Here is a 20752-nt window from a genome sequence, read left to right as displayed (position 1 = left end):
AAGTATCAAGGGGGGGGGGGGGGGGGGGGGGGGGGGGGGGTTGTCAGTTGGCCAGATACAGAGATTCTTCAATTAGTTCACTTTTTAGTTCAGGACTAGTCTTAATCTGTGTCCGGGAAACCATCGCTAAATGTCTATGGCAAATTTCCCAGTTCCCACTACAGCCAAGTTGTGATGTCAAAATTGGCTGTAACATAACATTTTATGAAAACAAAGTTTTTGGTCTGAATTTAAGGTTAGTTAGGCATAAGGTTAGCAGTGTGGTTAAGGTTAGTTAGGTGTAAGTTTAAAATCAGATTATAAGAAGGAACATTTTAGAACTTACGTCTTTGCAGCTTGGGCCAAATAGTTACAACCAAGTTGCCTCTGTTCCCATTAACCAGATCCACTCGCCGTCTTTCGGAATTAGTACTTGAATTATCTGAATTAATACTTGCAGGACTGTTAGGAGACAATTGATGAATATGGCTGTGAGACTTGCAGATAATGCTGTATGTGCTTAGCATTGATAATAATGATGTCAACATTTGAAATACTTGTGAAAACTTTTCATGCACCTGAAAATAATAAATTACCTGTTGTCTGTTGATTTCTGTTTCTGTTGTCTGTTGATTTCCATGCTTCCCCCTGGTTTGGAGTACCTGTGGTGATGCTTATTTGCTTGCTTGTTAAAAGAGGACCTAAACTCTACACTAAGGTGCTGTAGTACTGCTACAATTAGTCCCTCATGCTCCACTTACATTAAAGGCTACTCATTAATTAGAAAAACAATAAAGCCCAGCCACTTGGTTTGTTATAAAACAGGGATTGGTCTGGAGAAATGTTAGCCTTGGAGAAATGTTAGCCTTTTGGGGCGTAGCATAAACTTTGCCACAAGGAACAGTCTGCCGCACTAGCTAATAATTTACCCATGTTACTTTAATATCAATGAGACAATACATATTCAAAGAAAATTACAAGATTCCAGTTAGACTCACCAGACCTTGTTTTTAGTTGCGTCCCGTCTCCGGCTTCCTCTTTCGTCAGACACAGGTGTTATTTTGTCTTCACAGGTGTTAGGAAGATGTTGGATATTTAAGTAGAACAGGTGCTCGCCTTTCTCTTGAATCAGAATCACCTTTACATTTGTGGTGTTGTGTCATGAAGTGTTGCAAAGAAGCCGGAGACGTGGGAATCTTTAATACAAGGATGGGCAACTGGTGGCCATCCTTGTATTATTGGTTGTGCATCAGCAGTTTTTCTCTTATGTCAGTCACTAATAGTCAGTCAGAATATTTTTTATAGATTGCTAAGTTAGCTGGTCGCTGAACTATCTAAACTTTATCACTTTACCGGCCCGTGGGGCACCCATTGAGTTTTGTTAGTCAGAGTCACTCAGATATCATACTGCAAAATATGCTGTCATGTGGGGTGGGGTGAGGTGGGGGTGGGGGGGGGGGGGGGGTAAAGAGACCCGCGAGCAACTGCAGCCCCGCATAACGAGTTCAGATTTGGTGGCCCCCACCCCCATCAGTTACCCATCCTTGATTTAGTATGAGTCTCATGTGTTTTTGGAACTTCCGCTATACAAACCTTTTGACTGACTTAAATCTTAAATTATAATAGTCTTTAATCTGCTCCCTCATAGTTAAGTACAATAAGGCTCTATCCTCCCTCTTTGAATTATAATATGGATATAATGATAAATGACACATTGAATTACCAAGTTAAATGATTCAAAAACGTGATACTGGAGAGCTACCAATTGGTACTGGAGGAATATTTACACACTATCTTGTTTTGTGCAGCAATAAAAAAGAAAGAATTATAACTATCACAAAACGTTCTCAAATATTTCAAAAAAACTTTTCCTGATAAAAAAATATAAAAAAGAATGTAAAAACGTTCAAAAATGTACAATCACAAAAAGACAACTTAAAGGGACATTCCACTTTTCATTATCTCAGCACAATGCCAGTGTCTAAATATGTGACAACGGCGCATTTCTATATTTTGTAAAATAATAGATAAAGCTCTACCCAATGACATCAAAAGTTAAAACATTTAAAACAGAGATTTTCATCAAACACTATGAAATAGTGAAATAATTTTTAGGACCTATCCTCTTATCTTTTTAACCACAGATCGCGGATTCTGGTTTGGTGCTGGATATAATGAATATGAGGTTGAAAGTGGCTGAATTGCCCTTAAAGCCAACATGGCAATAACAACAATAATAATAATAATAATACATGTTTAGAAAAATGTTATTCTATAGAATACTTTTAACAGTCCAAAATGGCTTCTGCAATCATATGACCAAATAAAGATTGACTGGCTCCATAGCAAAGTTTCAGTGCAAAGAAGATATTTTGTATTCAAAAAGAGGAAAATCAGCAAGAGAGCTGTGTGAGAGAGAGGTCTGCAAGCTGTACCTGGCTTGTCCAGCAAAACACTTCCTTCAATTAAGTCAATTCTGGATGGTCTCCACAAAACGCCCTGCCAGGATTGGCCAACAGGCGTGTCACTCTCATAAAAGGTAGGGCACCGCCCCTGCTGTCCTTGATTTGCTACTGTCCCATTTATGTCCTCCAATGGAGTGTGCTGGGCTGACAACCAGATCTGCCTCTTCAGGAGCACAGTGGCTCCTAAAGCTCCGACTAGCACCCGACAAGGACACAGGACACGTACAACCCCACTTGTGTTCTCCCCACCCCGCCCACGTTGCCTTTGATAATGGGGCCCTCCATGGTCAGCTGGTAGGAGGCTGTGAGGCAGGGATCACTACCTGAGGAACCCTCACCGTAGGCTGGGCAGCGGCATGAGTAGAGGCCCAGGCTGGATCCTTAGACAGTGACCTCCAGATGGGAGTGATGGTGCAGAGTGTGGTAGCCCTGGGGGTGCTCCCAGACACAGGGGAGAGGGGAGAGATGGGGGTGGATACAGTGCAGGAGGACCACCAGGCCCTACTTCACATGCAGCTCCTTCACCACAGGGGAACAATGACCTGAGAGGGGAAGGGGGAGGGAGGTTGGAGAGAGAGCGAGAGAGGGAAGGATGGAAAGTAAGAGACAAAACGGGATTATGGGAGAGAGAGAAAGGGCGGAGGTACAAGGGCTGAGAGGAAGAAGACAGATCTCTAATTCTGCTTGGAAATGTAGCAGATGTAGTATATTTGCTGGACGTGGAACAGATGTGACATAAGGGCTTTATACATGGAATAGATGTGATATGGAGCTTAAGCATGTTTAATAGTGGAATGGATGTGATATAAGGGCTTTATACATGTCTAATAGTGGAATATATATGATATAAGGGCCTTAAACCTGTTTAATAGTGGAATAGTGTTCATACTCACCCTCTCCAGTGCCACACACCTTCAAAGGGTCCTCTGACTCCCTCTGCACTGGAGAGCTGAGGACAGAGAGAGAGAGAGAAAGAAGAAAGAGAGAGCTATTTAAACACTAAGCTGAATGTTGAGTGTTAAAATGTGATGGTGAGAATGAAACAACTAGTTTGAAAGGAATAAAAACAAATGTTTTGGACAGCAGGAGAGGTAAAGAGAGGAAGTGGTAAAGAGTGAGAGAGAGAGAGTGAGAGGGATACAGAGAGAGTTAGACCGAGCGAGAAACAGACATATACAGACAGTGCTGGTCTCCTGGTCCATTATTAGGAGCAGTGTCTACTGTCTCTTCTCTCTTGGTGCTGGTCTCACCGTCTCTCAGGGTGTCTGCACTGACGTAGATATCCACAATCCTCTCCTCCATCTCACCTCTGTCAAACTTGACCTTATTGGTCATATCTGGTTCAGCATTGATGGCCTCAGACATCTCCAACAATATACTGTGTTTTCTGTCTAACAGGTGTATGTTAAGTCTATCCAGGTTATGGTGATATTGTTAACTCTGCCCTGTGTTTGTTCCTGTGCCTTACTGTAGGTGGCACTGTTTTAACTGATGAGAAACTGTCAAGGGTTCGTCTGGGGGACGCTCAGTCGGACACTCTTTACTTAACATTGGGGTCGCACAAGGGTCGGTATTAGGCCCCCTTCTGTTGACCGTTTATATAAATTATCTCCCACTGCTTGCCCACAAGTTAACATGCAGATGTAGGCAGACGATACAGTCCTGTATGTACACACACAAAAAAAGTTGTTAACAAGTTAACTGAAGCTGTGGTACACATTTCTAAATGGATGACTAATTCTTGCCTATATTTAAATATTGACAAGTCTGTTTGTATGTACTTTTCTAAGAAATCCATTGATTCTTCCCAACGAGCTGTTATTTTTAATGGGGATAATCTGAAAGTTGTGTAATTCCTGGTATCTCGGCGTCATGTTGGACTCCAACTTGACATTTAAGAAACAGGTGAAGAAGGTGGTTAACACGGTCATGTTTGGATTATCCAACTTTACGTTTATAAGATCTTACCTTCCTCTGGAGAACGACAAACTATATTTGCATGCTGTGATCTTCTGACATCTGAGATGTTGCCTCACATGCTGGTCACAAGCAGGAGCTACTTTTCAGAAACCAATTGAATCACTCTACAAACAAACACTTCAGATTTATGATAACAAACCAAACAGTTACCACCATTGTCACATCATTCACAAACCTAATTTATTCAGTCTGGACAGCTTTAAGCAGCTCCAGGAAAACAAGGGCAGTAACTAGAGGTTGATTGCGTTGTACCTTTTTGAGACAGCAAACTCAGTCAATCGGCCTTCTCTGTTAGAGCTAAAATATGATGGAATGCAATGCCCACGGACTAGAGAAGCTGCACTGATTATTGTACTTTTACATTTCAATTGAAAACATGCCTCAAATCTATCCAAACCTGTACACATGAGTTATCTGTGGTTCCTCATGACAGTGTGTTGTTGTTAGAATGACATATTATTGGATGTAATGTATTTGTATGTTGTATTGTTTCAGTGTGTATTTGTATTTAGATAATGGCTGTGTAAAGGCCCTGCCCAGGGACTACGGGTGTAAATGATCTTTTGGCTAACCCCGGCACATTTACATGGATGTAATATTGATGCTGATTAATGTGCACTGTCCCTATAAAAACGTGACTTCCCCCACTTTAGCTTCCAATGGAAAAATGTTTGTTTCCCAAAGTGCACATCAGTTTTAAACATAAGATACAAGCGATAATTGAGGTGATACTTTTTTTGTGGAACAATTTTGACCCTTTGACTTCATCACATACATCACAAATGGCCTTATGCCTTATAGGGGTCCTGTTTTCTATCTATGCTGCCTGTGTGGGACGTCAATGTGAAGAGTTATTCAGAATGAAACTGACGGTCAACTTGGTTTAGAGGGGAATTTCACCAGAAGCAGAAGTTTTGATAAGATCTTCATCGTTTCAGATTGACAGATTTAAGAGAATAGAGATAATACAAATAACAAAACATTTCCACAGTATTATGACAGAGTTCCCACAGTGTATTATGACAGAGTTCCCACAGTGTATTATGACAGTGTTCCCACAGTGTATTATGACAGAGTTCCCACAGTGTATTATGACAGAGTTCCCACAGTGTATTATGACAGAGTTCCCACAGTGTATTATGACAGAGTTCCCACAGTGTATTATGACAGAGTTCCCACAGTGTATTATGACAGAGTTCCCACAGTGTATTATGACAGTGTTCCCACAGTGTATTATGACAGAGTTCCCACGGTGTATTATGACAGTGTTCCCACAGTGTATTATGACAGAGTTCCCACAGTGTATTATGACAGAGTTCCCACAGTGTATTATGACAGAGTTCCCACAGTGTATTATGACAGAGTTCCCACAGTGTATTATGACAGAGTTCCCACAGTGTATTATGACAGAGTTCCCACAGTGTATTATGACAGAGTTCCCACAGTGTATTATGACAGAGTTCCCACAGTGTATTATGACAGAGTTCCCACAGTGTATTATGACAGAGTTCCCACAGTGTATTATGACAGTGTTCCCACAGTGTATTATGACAGTGTTCCCACAGTGTATTATGACAGAGTTCCCACAGTGTATTATGACAGAGTTCCCACAGTGTATTATGACAGAGTTCCCACAGTGTATTATGACAAGAGTTCCCACAGTGTATTATGACAGAGTTCCCACAGTGTATTATGACAGAGTTCCCACAGTGTATTATGACAAGAGTTCCCACAGTGTATTATGACAAGAGTTCCCACAGTGTATTATGACAAGAGTTCCCACAGTGTATTATGACAAGAGTTCCCACAGTGTATTATGACAAGAGTTCCCACAGTGTATTATGACAAGAGTTCCCACAGTGTATTATGACAAGAGTTCCCACAGTGTATTATGACAAGAGTTCCCACAGTGTATTATGACAAGAGTTCCCACAGTGTATTATGACAGAGTTCCCACAGTGTATTATGACAGAGTTCCCACAGTGTATTATGACAGAGTTCCCACAGTGTATTATGACAGAGTTCCCACAATGTATTATGACAGAGTTCCCACAGTGTATTATGACAGAGTTCCCACAGTGTATTATGACAGAGTTCCCACAGTGTATTATGACAGATTTTCCACAGTGTATTATGACAGAGTTCCCACAGTGTATTATGACAGAGTTCCCACAGTGTGTTATGACAGAGTTTCCACAGTGTATTATAACAGAGTTCCCACAGTGTATTATGACAGAGTTCCCACAGTGTGTTATGACAGAGTTTCCACAGTGTATTATGACAGAGTTCATTACATATTTCCACCCTGTCTTTTTGTACAACATAACATATACATACCGGTTATGTCTGATGACTTGACTCTCTTTGCAATGATTCCACTGTTCCACATGACATCTACCAACATTAACTATTATACAACTCTATAGCTCTACTCTATTCCACAGGAGGAGAGAAAGCATCACACAGATCCTTAGATACAGGGACAGAGTCAAAGGTGGCCCTCCGGTGGATGTAGTACTAACTACAGGTACAGCTGTATTGTTGGGGACAGAGGCCAGTGCTGTAGAGCTCACAACCACCCCCACAGAGTCCTTCACTGAGCCCAGACACACACCCACGTTGCCTGCCCTGTCAACTACCACCAGCTCTACCTTCTTTGAACAGCAGGTGGCGCTGTACTCGACCCGGGTCACGTTCTCGCCCCCGGTGCCCACCTCTGTAGAAGTGTTCAGGGTCCCGTTGCCCTGGCGCAGGGTGACTCGGTCGATGCCAGTCCCGTTGGCACCGTCGGTCAGCTTGGCAGAGAGCTGCCAGTAAGAGGCACTGCAGTCAGCCGGGCAGTTGGACGAGACACTGACCACCCCACACTGGGGAGGGGTGAAATCTGTCACCTGGAGGGGGGAGACAGAGAGAGAGCGATAGAGAGCTTAGTCAGACAACTGAAGTAGTGGTGGAGGTAGAACCATCTCTAACCTGTAGAGCTGTTACCATTCTTATCAGGGCCATGAGGGAGAGAGGATATGAGGAAAGGAGGCCAGACCCATTTTAGAGTTTTGGAACATGACCCTTACCTTGCTGAAAACAGAGAGACGCGGGGCGGAGTAGTTCATTTTAGAGTTTTGGAACATGACCCTTACCTTGCTGAAAACAGAGAGACGCAGGGCAGAGTAGTTCATTTTAGAGTTTTGGAACATGACCCTTACCTTGCTGGAAACAGAGAGACGCGGGGCGGAGTAGTTCATTTTAGAGTTTTGGAACATGACCCTTACCTTGCTGAAAACAGAGAGACGCAGGGCGGAGTAGTTCATTTTAGAGTTTTGGAACATGACCCTTACCTTGCTGGAAACAAAGAGACGCGGGGCGGAGTAGTTCATTTTAGAGTTTTGGAACATGACCCTTACCTTGCTGGAAACAGAGAGACGCGGGGCGGAGTAGTTCATTTTAGAGTTTTGGAACATGACCCTTACCTTGCTGAAAACAGAGAGACGCGGGGAGGAGTAGTTCATTTTAGAGTTTTGGAACATGACCCTTACCTTGCTGAAAACAGAGAGACGCGGGGCGGAGTAGTTCATTTTAGAGTTTTGGAACATGACCCTTACCTTGCTGAAAACAGAGAGACGCGTTGCGGAGTAGTTCATTTTGGAGTTTTGGAACATGACCCTTACCTTGCTGAAAACAGAGAGACGCGGGGTGGAGTAGTTCATTTTGGAGTTTTGGAACATGACCCTTACCTTGCTGAAAACAGAGAGACGCGGGGCGGAGTAGTTCATTTTAGAGTTTTGGAACATGACCCTTACCTTGCTGAAAACAGAGAGACGCGGGGAGGAGTAGTTCATTTTAGAGTTTTGGAACATGACCCTTACCTTGCTGAAAACAGAGAGACGCAGGGCGGAGTAGTTCATTTTAGAGTTTTGGAACATGACCCTTACCTTGCTGAAAACAGAGAGACGCGGGTGGAGTAGTCCATTTTAGAGTTTTGGAACATGACCCTTACCTTGCTGAAAACAGAGAGACGAGGGGCGGAGTAGTTCATTTTAGAGTTTTGGAACATGACCCTTACCTTGCTGAAAACAGAGAGACGCGGGGCGGAGTAGTTCATTTTAGAGTTTTGGAACATGACCCTTACCTTGCTGACAGAGAAACGCAGGACAGAGTAGTTCATTTTAGAGTTTTGGAACATGACCCTTACCTTGCTGACAGAGAAACGCAGGACAGAGTAGTTCATTTTAGAGTTTTGGAACATGACCCTTACCTTGCTGAAAACAGAGAGACGCAGGGCGGAGTAGTTCATTTTAGAGTTTTGGAACATGACCCTTACCTTGCTGGAAACAGAGAGACGCGGGGCGGAGTAGTTCATTTTAGAGTTTTGGAACATGACCCTTACCTTGCTGAAAACAGAGAGACGCGGGGAGGAGTAGTTCATTTTAGAGTTTTGGAACATGACCCTTACCTTGCTGAAAACAGAGAGATGCAGGACGGAGTAGTTCATTTTAGAGTTTTGGAACATGACCCTTACCTTGCTGGAAACAGAGAGACGCGGGGCGGAGTAGTTCATTTTAGAGTTTTGGAACATGACCCTTACCTTGCTGGAAACAGAGAGACGCGGGGCGGAGTAGTTCATTTTAGAGTTTTGGAACATGACCCTTACCTTGCTGAAAACAGAGAGACGCGGGGCGGAGTAGTTCATTTTAGAGATTTGGAACATGACCCTTACCTTGCTGAAAACAGAGAGACGCGGGGAGGAGTAGTTCATTTTAGAGTTTTGGAACATGACCCTTACCTTGCTGAAAACAGAGAGACGCGGGCGGAGTAGTTCATTTTAGAGTTTTGGAACATGACCCTTACCTTGCTGAAAACAGAGAGACGCGGGCGGAGTAGTTCATTTTAGAGTTTTGGAACATGACCCTTACCTTGCTGAAAACAGAGAGACGCAGGGCGGAGTAGTTCATTTTAGAGTTTTGGAACATGACCCTTACCTTGCTGAAAACAGAGAGACGCGGGGCGGAGTAGTTCATTTTGGAGTTTTGGAACATGACCCTTACCTTGCTGAAAACAGAGAGACGCGGGGAGGAGTAGTTCATTTTGGAGTTTTGGAACATCACCCTTACCTTGCTGAAAACAGAGAGACGCGGGGCGGAGTAGTTCATTTTGGAGTTTTGGAACATGACCCTTACCTTGCTGAAAACAGAGAGACGCGGGGCGGAGTAGTTCATTTTAGAGTTTTGGAACATGACCCTTACCTTGCTGAAAACAGAGAGACGCAGGGCGGAGTAGTTCATTTTAGAGTTTTGGAACATGACCCTTACCTTGCTGGAAACAGAGAGACGCGGGGCGGAGTAGTTCATTTTAGAGTTTTGGAACATGACCCTTACCTTGCTGAAAACAGAGAGACGCGGGGCGGAGTAGTTCATTTTGGAGTTTTGGAACATGACCCTTACCTTGCTGAAAACAGAGAGACGCGGGCGGAGTAGTTCATTTTAGAGTTTTGGAACATGACCCTTACCTTGCTGAAAACAGAGAGACGCAGGGCGGAGTAGTTCATTTTAGAGTTTTGGAACATGACCCTTACCTTGCTGAAAACAGAGAGACGCGGGGCGGAGTAGTTCATTTTAGAGTTTTGGAACATGACCCTTACCTTGCTGAAAACAGAGAGACACGGGGCGGAGTAGTTCATTTTAGAGTTTTGGAACATGACCCTTACCTTGCTGAAAACAGAGAGACGCGGGGCGGAGTAGTTCATTTTAGAGTTTTGGAACATGACCCTTACCTTGCTGAAAACAGAGAGACGCGGGGCGGAGTAGTTCATTTTAGAGTTTTGGAACATGACCCTTACCTTGCTGAAAACAGAGAGACGCGGGGCGGAGTAGTTCATTTTGGAGTTTTGGAACATGACCCTTACCTTGCTGAAAACAGAGAGACGCGGGCGGAGTAGTTCATTTTAGAGTTTTGGAACATGACCCTTACCTTGCTGAAAACAGAGAGACGCAGGGCGGAGTAGTTCATTTTAGAGTTTTGGAACATGACCCTTACCTTGCTGAAAACAGAGAGACGCGGGGTGGAGTAGTTCATTTTAGAGTTTTGGAACATGACCCTTACCTTGCTGGAAACAGAGAGACGCAGGGCGGAGTAGTTCATTTTAGAGTTTTGGAACATGACCCTTACCTTGCTGAAAACAGAGAGACGCGGGGAGGAGTAGTTCATTTTAGAGTTTTGGAACATGACCCTTACCTTGCTGAAAACAGAGAGACACGGGGCGGAGTAGTTCATTTTAGAGTTTTGGAACATGACCCTTACCTTGCTGAAAACAGAGAGACGCAGAATGGCGTAGTTCAAGTCTGCTGCTCCAGCGGACTCTGCCTCGATGGTCAGGGTGACGTCCGTTCCCGATGGGGTGCTGTCGGGCGCCGTGAGAGTCACCGTACCGTTGGCCGCTCCGCCTCCGGTCACAACGGACACACTGGCGGGGAAGGAGGAGGTGAAGCCGCGGTCGTTCGTGGCTCGGACGGTAAAAGTTCCTCCTGTTCCGTTGGCCATTGCCACGCTGAAGGGGACAGAGATGGTAGAACCGGGTTCTAGAGTACTGTCAGCCTGGGCCTGGAGAGAGAAGAACTTCACTTTTTAACAATAAGACAGTGTCCAAAATGCCATCCTATGCCTTGTAGTGCACTGCTTTTCATCAGAACCCTAGCGGCCCAGGTCCAACAGAAAAGGATGCAATTTCAGAGTTCTACAAGACTGACCGTAACAGAGATGCTGGAAGTCTTTATCTGAGTGGAGGCCTGTCTCTGGAAGAGGCTGGGTGATGATTTGGTGGTGGCGCTATTGCTCTCTCCCCTCAGACGCACCACAAACTCCCCCTGTGGGACTCTGGCCACGGTAACCAGGAAGTCCCCGCCGCCGGTGCCGCCTAGCGATTGCAGGGTTCCGTTGACTTCTGACCCTGACCCCGAGGCCTCGACCAGGGCCACCGCCGTCACAGTGACAGCGTCACCCCCCGTCACAGACACCAGCAGGGTTATGTTATCGCCTGGGAGGGGGGGGGGAGACCGGGTGGTGAAGAGAGACAAGAGGAGAGAAGGGGAGGAGAGTGAAGTGAACAGAGGAAAAGAGAGAGTAAGAATGAGAGAAAGGGTAACGGAGCGAGGGAGAAAATGAGGTAGAAACAGAGAGGTAATGTGAAGTAGAGAGGAAGAGGAAGTTATTATTTTCTTTTACATTATTTGAAACTACTCTGCTGTGATGCTGTGGAAGATGAAGATGAAAAAGCCGGTACTGAAGATAGTTTCTTCTGTTATTTATTGTTACCTGTGAGAGGACGGCCCTCTTTGAGGCCAAAGTCTCCATGAGCGCCCCCGAAAGCCTCCACGAAATGGTAGCCAAAATTAACAGAGCTCTGACCTGAAACACACACATGCACGCACTTTAGATAATCCATTATTTAAACAATTCTTACATAGAGAATAAAGATAGATATGTAAATGTTGTGATGAGGAGGGGAAGTCCAGACAACGGACTACATCTGAAATGGAACCCTATTCCATATATATAATCACTACTGTTGACCAGGGATCAGGGCTCGCCACTGTACTGACCTATGACCTTCAGTGAGTAGGACTCTACGGAGTTAAGACTGATTTCCCATAATCCTGTGTTGTTGTGTGTGGTCAGAGAGACGCGGTGTAGGTTCCCTACAGTCTGGATGGTCCCCAGAGGACCGCTGGCTTCACTGTTACTCTGAGACACACCTAGAGGGAGGAGAGGGACATCTGGTTATCACAAACTTTACCTGGACAGGTGATGTGTACAGTAAATTAAAACTGGCTGTCACACACACACCTGAAGGGCTGGTGAGAGTGAAGGAGAGGGATCCTCCTGTGATGTAAGCAGTCAGATTTCTCATAGACTCGTCTACTGTAAAGGAGAAATTCTCTGCCTTTCCTGGGCTCCTTATCTCCTGTAGAACAGTCACCTGGAGGAGGAGGAGGAGGAGGAGGAGGAGGAGGAGGAGGAGGAGGGGGGTTAATAGACAATACATTAGATATGTTAACAACACAGTCACCTGGAGGAAGAGGAGGAGGAGGGGTTAAAAGACAATAAATTAGACATGTTAACAACACAGTCACCTGGAGGAGGAGGAGGAGGAGGAGGAGGAGGAGGAGGAGGAGGAGGAGGAGGAGGAGGAGGAGGGGGGTTAATAGACAATACATTAGATATGTTAACAACACAGTTACCTGGAGGAGGAGGAGGAGGAAGAGGAGTTAATAGACAATACATTAGATATGTTAACAACACAGTCACCTGGAGGAGGAGGAGGAGGAGGAGGAGGAGGAGGATGAGGAGGAGGAGGAGGAGGGGTTAATAGACAATACATTAGATATGTTAACAACACAGTCACCTGGAGGAGGAGGAGGAGGAGGAGGAGGAGGAGGAGGAGGAGGAGGAGGAGGGGTTAATAGACAATACATTAGATATGTTAACAACACAGTCACCTGGAGGAGGAGGAGGAGGAGGAGGAGGAGGGGTTAATAGACAATACATTAGATATGTTAACAACACAGTCACCTGGAGGAAGAGGAGGAAGAGGAGGAGGAGGGGTTAATAGACAATACATTAGATATGTTAACAACACAGTCACCTGGAGGAGGAAGAGGAGGAGGAGGAGGAGGAGGAGGAGGAGGGTTAATAGACAATACATTAGATATGTTAACAACACAGTCACCTGGAGGAAGAGGAGGAAGAGGAGGAGGAGGGGTTAATAGACAATACATTAGATATGTTAACAACACAGTCACCTAGAGGAGGAAGAGGAGGAGGAGGAGGAGGGTTAATAGACAATACATTAGATATGTTAACAACACAGTCACCTGGAGGAAGAGGAGGAAGAGGAGGAGGAGGGGTTAATAGACAATACATTAGATATGTTAACAACACAGTCACCTGGAGGAGGAAGAGGAGGAGGAGGAGGAGGAGGAGGAGGAGGAGGAGGAGGAGGGTTAATAGACAATACATTAGATATGTTAACAACACAGTCACCTGGAGGAGGAAGAGGAGGAGGAGGAGGAGGAGGAGGAGGAGGGTTAATAGACAATACATTAGATATGTTAACAACACAGTCACCTGGAGGAGGAAGAGGAGGAGGAGGAGGAGGAGGAGGAGGAGTTAATAGACAATACATTAGATATGTTAACAACACAGTCACCTGGAGGAGGAAGAGGAGGAGGAGGAGGAGGAGGAGGAGGAAGAGTTAATAGACAATACATAAGATATGTTAACAACACACTTGAGGTCATTGTTAGGTGTAAATTTGTATATCTTGTCCAGTGAGTGAGAGTGACTGACTGAACACTGAGCTGGCGGACATTGGTCTATCGCCTGTAGGTCAATACATTATCATACCTGTGCTGCAGAGGAGGCGTCCTCGATGACACTGGTGGCCCGGTGCAGATCCTCCTTGGTGACCTCAATGGCCTGACCTGTGGGAAGGGACCACAGTATGTTCTGAGAACTATATTAGAAGCTGTAAAACACTTTGGGACAAATGTTTTATAAATTAAATCAATTGAATGATTGGTTGACCTCCAGAGGCCTGGGCAAGGTCACGGTACAGCTGAGCGTCTGATTGGGCCATCCGGTTGGAGGCTCCACCCTGACTGGGCCATACGGCTGAAGCCCCGCCCACGGAACACCTACGACGACGTCGACTGGATCGGAGATTGTCAGTCAACATGAAGGTCACCTGAGGAGAGGAGAGGGAGCAGAGGAGAGGTAGAGAGAGGAGAAGAGAGTTAGAGGTTGATGACAGAATAAAGGATGAAAGGAAAGTGGAAGTTAGGAAAGAATGGCAGTAAAGAAATAAGATATGTTGAGATGAATCATAATGGCTAGCATTTACATCACATTAGATCAAATCTCAGTCAGACAACTTGTGAGCCCACGAACAGTAAACTGTCTCCAAAAGGGGGAGAGACAGAGACAGTGATGAAGAGAAGCACAGAGAAAGAGACAGAAAGAGAAGGAGACAGAGAGAGAGAAAGATAAACAGTAGTGAAAGCTACTAACCACAGACTTGGTGCTCTCTATGAGGGCAGTGACAGTGCTCTTCAGTGCAGTGTCTTTAGCAGGAGCATCAGTGAACACAAAGATCTCAGAGGAGGGTGGCGCCGCCGTGAGGGCCAGCTGGGAATTACAACACATTCAGCAAAGAGTCAGACCACACTGGGATCAAGGACTGGAACTCTATGGGAAATAACATGTTCAGTCCACTGGCTAACTAACCAGCTCTGGCAGAGTTGCAAAAACAGGCAACCACATTTCAAATGAAGCCATTCAAATGCAGCCTTCATATTGGCACTGTGAATGTAACCTTTGCTCATGACATTGCCTGTATATAAACACACACACACACACACACACACACACACACACACACACACACACACACACACACACACACACACACACACACACACACACACACACACACACACACACACACACACACACACACACACACACACACACACACACACACACACACACCTGTAGTCCTGACAGGCACAGCTCTGGTATATCTCCTCCTCCTGATGCTGTCAGGGCGTTGATTCTCTGTTTGAAAATGTCTGCATTTGTTGTGGTGATCAGAGGTCCAAATCCTGCAAACACACACACACACACACACACACACACACACGACAAATTGTGTAAGATTTGATCGGACGTAAAAATGTAATGTTATTCCACACAAGTAAAAAGATAAGAACTTTGGGTTTAAACAGTTATTCTACTCCAATTTCAGGGAGGCACTTGGCATGTGATGTGATTGTAATGTTAGAGTTGGACAACAGATCTGGGACCAGGCTAACACCCACCTGGATCGTTGAAGGGGACCAGGATGTATGTTCCTGCTGATCTGGGACCAGGCTAACACCCACCTGGGTCGTTGAAGGGGACCAGGATGTATGTTCCTGCTGATCTGGGACCAGGCTAACACCCACCTGGGTCTCTGAAGGGGACCAGGATGTATGTTCCTGCTGATCTGGGACCAGGCTAACACCCACCTGGGTCTCTGAAGGGGACCAGGATGTATGTTCCTGCTGATCTGGGACCAGGCTAACACCCACCTGGGTCGTTGAAGGGGACCAGGATGTATGTTCCTGCTGATCTGGGACCAGGCTAACACCCACCTGGGTCTCTGAAGGGGACCAGGATGTATGTTCCTGCTGATCTGGGACCAGGCTAACACCCACCTGGGTCGTTGAAGGGGACCAGGATGTATGTTACTGCTGATCTGGGACCAGGCTAACACCCACCTGGGTCTCTGAAGGGGACCAGGATGTATGTTCCTGCTGATCTGGGACCAGGCTAACACCCACCTGGGTCGTTGAAGGGGACCAGGATGTATGTTACTGCTGATCTGGGACCAGGCTAACACCCACCTGGGTCTCTGAAGGGGACCAGGATGTATGTTCCTGCTGATCTGGGACCAGGCTAACACCCACCTGGGTCTCTGAAGGGGACCAGGATGTATGTTCCTGCTGATCTGGGACCAGGCTAACACCCACCTGGGTCTGTGAAGGGGACCAGGATGTATGTTCCTGCTGATCTGGGACCAGGCTAACACCCACCTGGGTCGCTGAAGGGGACCAGGATGTATGTTCCTGCTGATCTGGGACCAGGCTAACACCCACCTGGGTCGTTGAAGGGGACCAGGATGTATGTTACTGCTGATCTGGGACCAGGCTAACACCCACCTGGGTCGTTGTAGGGGACCAGGATGTATGTTCCTGCTGATCTGGGACCAGGCTAACACCCACCTGGGTCGCTGAAGGGGACCAGGATGTATGTTCCTGCTGATCTGGGACCAGGCTAACACCCACCTGGGTCGTTGAAGGGGACCAGGATGTATGTTCCTGCTGATCTGGGACCAGGCTAACACCCACCTGGGTCGTTGAAGGGGACCAGGATGTATGTTCCTGCTGATCTGGGACCAGGCTAACACCCACCTGGGTCGTTGAAGGGGACCAGGATGTATGTTACTGCTGATCTGGGACCAGGCTAACACCCACCTGGGTCGTTGAAGGGGACCAGGATGTATGTTACTGCTGATCTGGGACCAGGCTAACACCCACCTGGGTCGTTGAAGGGGACCAGGATGTATGTTCCTGCTGATCTGGGACCAGGCTAACACCCACCTGGATTGTTGAAGGGGACCAGGATGTATGTTACTGCTGATCTGGGACCAGGCTAACACCCACCTGGGTCTCTGAAGGGGACCAGGATGTATGTTCCTGCTGATCTGGAACCAGGCTAACACCCACCTGGGTCGTTGAAGGGGACCAGGATGTATGATGAAGGTTCCTGCTGGGTTCCTCTCTTACTGTCGATGATGGAGAAGGACACTCTCTTAGCCTCAGTGATGTCATCACTCATACTGCCTGTGGTGTCGATGACAAAACACAACACTGATGACTGGGTGATGTCCATTAACCTGGAGAGGGGATGAGAGAGAGCAAGGGAGGTTATAGAGTAGGGATTATGAACCAAAAACACCCTTTGTTATCCTAGCTCCTCACAACAGTTTACCATGACATCTCCCTCATCATATAGTAGTCCAATCCTTGCCCATAGTGGTGATTATATCCTCAAATTTAACACAAAACATCACAAATAATCACCTCTTGCCTAAACATTGCCCACCTACTTCAGCCTCTCTCTCTCTCACCGTAGGAAGTCCTTGTCCCCGGCAGCTCCTCTGATGTCCTCCAATAGTTCCATGGTAGCGTTGACGGCCACGTCTGCTGCAGTGTGGTGGAGGTGACCGTGACTGGACCCCACGTCGTCCTTGTTGATGCCCCCTTCCGGGTCCCGACCACTGGTCCGGTCAAACAACCCGCCGTGGCTACACTTACCTAGGAGAGGGAGAGATGAGTGTGTGAGTTAGTTAGTTTGCATCAATGCTCCCGTGTGGCGCAGCGGTCTAAGGCGCTGCATCTCAGTGCAAGCGGCGTCACTACTGTCCTTGGTTTGATTCCAGGCTGTATCATAATCCGGACGTGATTGGGAGTCCCATAGGGTGGTGCACAATTGGCACAACGCTGTCTGGGTTTGGCAGGGGTAGCCCATCATTGTAAATAAGAATTTGCCTAGTTAAATAAAGTTTTTTTGGTTGTATTTATTAGGATCCCCGTTAGCCACTGTCTATCAAGAAGAGGAAGAAAAAGTGTGTTTGTGTGTGTGTGTGTGTGTGTGTGTGTGTGTGTGTGTGTGTGTGTGTGTGTGTGTGTGTGTGTGTGTGTGTGTGTGTGTGTGTGTGTGTGTGTGTGTGTGTGTGTGTGTGTGTGTGTGTGTGTGTGTGTACCTGCAGGTTTGTTGGAGGAGAACAGGTTGAAGTATCCAGAGGTGAGCAGGCCCTGCTGTAAGACCTCTGGTAGGATGTTATCAGTACAGTTACCTCCCATACAGTTCCTACAGGTTGGAGTACTGGGGCCTGAAGAGGGAGGAGAGGGGGTTATAACAGGAGTACTGGGGCCTGAAGAGGGAGGAGAGGGGGTTATAACAGGAGTGTGTGTGTTGGAGGGGTGACGGTGTGTGGTAATAGCAGTTGTAGCGTTCACTCAAAAATTACACACACACAGAGAGAGACAGAGACAGACAGAGACAGACAGACAGGGACAGACAGGGACAGACAGGGACAGACAGAGACAGAGAGAGAGAGAGAGATAGTGAATCCACCGCAGAGTTAGAGTACAGTATGTGGAGTCATCAAATCAAATTGTATTTGTCACATGAATACAACAGTGAAATGCTTACCTACAAGCCCTTAACAACAGTGAAATGCTTACCTACAAGCCCTTAACAACAGTGAAATGCTTACCTACAAGCCCTTAACAACAGTGAAATGCTTACCTACAAGCCCTTAACAACAGTGAAATGCTTACCTACAAGCCCTTAACAACAGTGAAATGCTTACCTACAAGCCCTTAACAGTGAAATGCTTACCTACAAGCCCTTAACAACAGTGCAGTTTAAAAAAAAGTGTTAAGTAAAAATACAAGTAACAAATAATTAAAGAGCACTAGTAAATAACAATAGTGAGGCTATATACAGTGGGTACCGGTACAGAGTCAACGTGCGGAGCCACCGGTTAGTGGAGGTAATTGAGGTAATATGTACATGTAGGTAGAGTTAAAGTGACTATGTATAGAGGGGTGTGAAGTGTGTAGAAGCGATGACAAGTCTATTATCTCCAGGCTGGTTGGTCGACTGATACAAAGAGGGAGTGGTTTAGTGTTGACATTGGCACACAGCCAAATACTTCTTTATCAATCCGTGAGGAGGGGTTTCTTTATTTTATGAACAAATGCCTTTATAAAGTAGGCGTTTTAGCTACGTGTTTGTTTTGCATGTAGTTACCTGTACTGTGCCGATATAGGTGGGTATATCTGGGGGTGGTTGAAATAAACTACAGCTAGTTCCACACAGAGTACCTGCCAGGTTCACCAGTTACAGGTCAGGTCTGATCAGAGTGCTGTACGGCTTTCTGTTCCCCATCTCAACCCAGTTACTGTGACTGTAGAAGTCCTGGAGAGACAGTCACAATCATCTCCACAGTATCAGCACAACCAGTCTTCATCATCTCCCTCTCTCAACTGTAGTATGTGCGTGTGTTTGTGCGTGTGCATGCGTGCTTGTTTGTGTGTCACCTCATCTGTAGTATGACAGACAGCTCACCTGTAGTGTGTGACAGACTCGTCCCAGCGCCAGCCTGGCCAATAGGAATCTCCCTCGTTTGACGCTGGCCTTGACCTCCGACACCCCCGCCGTGATCAGGGCCCGCCCCCCCTGGAAGGTCTCACCGTCGAAGTGGTGCGCCTGGCTCACATCATCATCATCATCATCACCACAATCATGTCGACATCATCATCACCATCATCATCATTGTGTCACCATTATCATCACAATCATCAACCTCATCATCCTCGTATCCATTATCATCACCATTATCATCACCATTATCATCACCCTTATCATCACCATCATCCCCATTATCATCATCATCATGATCAACATCAGCCTTATAATCATCACAATTTTCATCACCATTATCATCATAGTCATCATTATCATCGCCATTGTCATTATCACCATTATCATAATCCAAATAATAATTGGCATCATTATCATCATATTGATCATCATTGACATCCTCATCACCATTATCATCACCATTATCATAATCATCATCATCGCCACATTCATCATCACCATGATCATCATGATCATCATCATAACCACCATTATCACCATTATCATAATCATTGTCATGATCCTCACCATTATCATCATCATCACCATCATTCTCGTCATCATCTTGTCATCCTCACTTTGCTCAGAGCAAACGCCATGTCCACCAGGGCGTTGCTAAGGTACATCTTGACAATGGCGCTCTGGAAGAGGATGGTGGAGACGAGGGAGGAAGAGGAGAAGTCTGCAGAGCAGGCCTTCTGTAGTTTGATGATGGAGAGACTGTCATCAATCTTTGGAGAGAGAGAGAGAGACAGACAGGTTATTAATTGGTTTGTAGGGGAAACTCACAAGTAAGAGACTTGCTTTCAGTCTGGTGAAAAAAATGTCTTATTAGCACATTCATTGCTTTATTATAGAACTAATTACAAAAACATGAGTTAATTTCCAGTAGCTCATTCCAGTCTGTCACAACATTCACCAATAGTCAACTCACCGGCAGGCTGAAGTCCCGCCCCTGGGCGGCAGCCAGGGCGCGGCAGACCTCGGCGGTTTTGCGTAATACAGCCCTCTGTGTGATGTCACGGTGTGTGACCGAGCCCCCTCCTGAGATGAGGGGTTTAAAGGCCTGGGTGCCCCCTGGAATGGACAGGTACAGCGCCATCAAGAGGAGGGAGGTCTGCATGGCAGTGCATAAAGTCTTGAGGGTCCAAGGAGATTGGTGGAGGTCTCTAATAACTCTCTCTATGTGTGAGATATGATCAGAGTCCAATATCAAGTATCTTCCTGGTTCTGTGAGCCTGTTGCAACCTACAGAGACACAAAAGGACAGAGAGCAAATCAAGGAGAGGTTACTCAGGGTTAACGAGCTGTAGTGGGAACACCTGTGTGGAGATTGGGAATGAAGAGGGAAGCAGAGAGAGACAAGGGAATGAAGAGGGAAGCAGAGAGAGAAAAGGGAATGAAGGGGGAGGCATGAGAGAGAAAAGGGAATGAAGGGGGAGGCATGAGAGAGACAAGGGAATGAAAAGGGAAGCAGAGAGAGTAAAGGGAATGAAGAGGGAAGCAGAGAGAGACAAGGCAAT

The 20752-nt window shown here is 46.1% G+C and overlaps 1 protein-coding gene across 1 annotated transcript; it reads right to left on the bottom strand.

Annotated features, from left to right (window-relative positions):
* Positions 1-6844: 6844 nt before the first annotated feature.
* On the bottom strand, positions 6845-20331 carry LOC120035045 (von Willebrand factor A domain-containing protein 7-like). Its single transcript, XM_038981807.1, has 39 exons — positions 20164-20331; positions 19808-19960; positions 19155-19295; positions 18989-19004; positions 17782-17910; positions 17146-17332; positions 16742-16911; positions 14964-15076; positions 14484-14600; positions 14001-14160; positions 13821-13897; positions 12017-12158; positions 11730-11822; positions 11165-11451; positions 10719-11018; positions 10587-10590; positions 10455-10458; positions 10324-10327; positions 10192-10195; positions 10060-10063; positions 9863-9931; positions 9731-9734; positions 9599-9602; positions 9467-9470; positions 9270-9338; positions 9073-9142; positions 8941-8944; positions 8809-8812; positions 8614-8680; positions 8485-8488; positions 8354-8357; positions 8222-8225; positions 8090-8093; positions 7958-7961; positions 7892-7895; positions 7760-7763; positions 7628-7631; positions 7496-7499; positions 6845-7315 (listed from the first exon to the last, which is right to left on the bottom strand). Exons 1-39 carry the CDS (start codon positions 20329-20331, stop codon positions 6845-6847), a joined length of 3075 nt encoding a protein of 1024 aa, XP_038837735.1.
* Positions 20332-20752: the final 421 nt, after the last annotated feature.

This window comes from Salvelinus namaycush, chromosome 42 (genome assembly GCF_016432855.1).
Source record: "Salvelinus namaycush isolate Seneca chromosome 42, SaNama_1.0, whole genome shotgun sequence".
Lineage (NCBI taxonomy): Eukaryota > Metazoa > Chordata > Actinopteri > Salmoniformes > Salmonidae > Salvelinus > Salvelinus namaycush.
The sequence above is the reverse complement of the archived record's forward strand: the minus strand, read 5'-3'. Positions and strand labels throughout refer to the sequence as shown.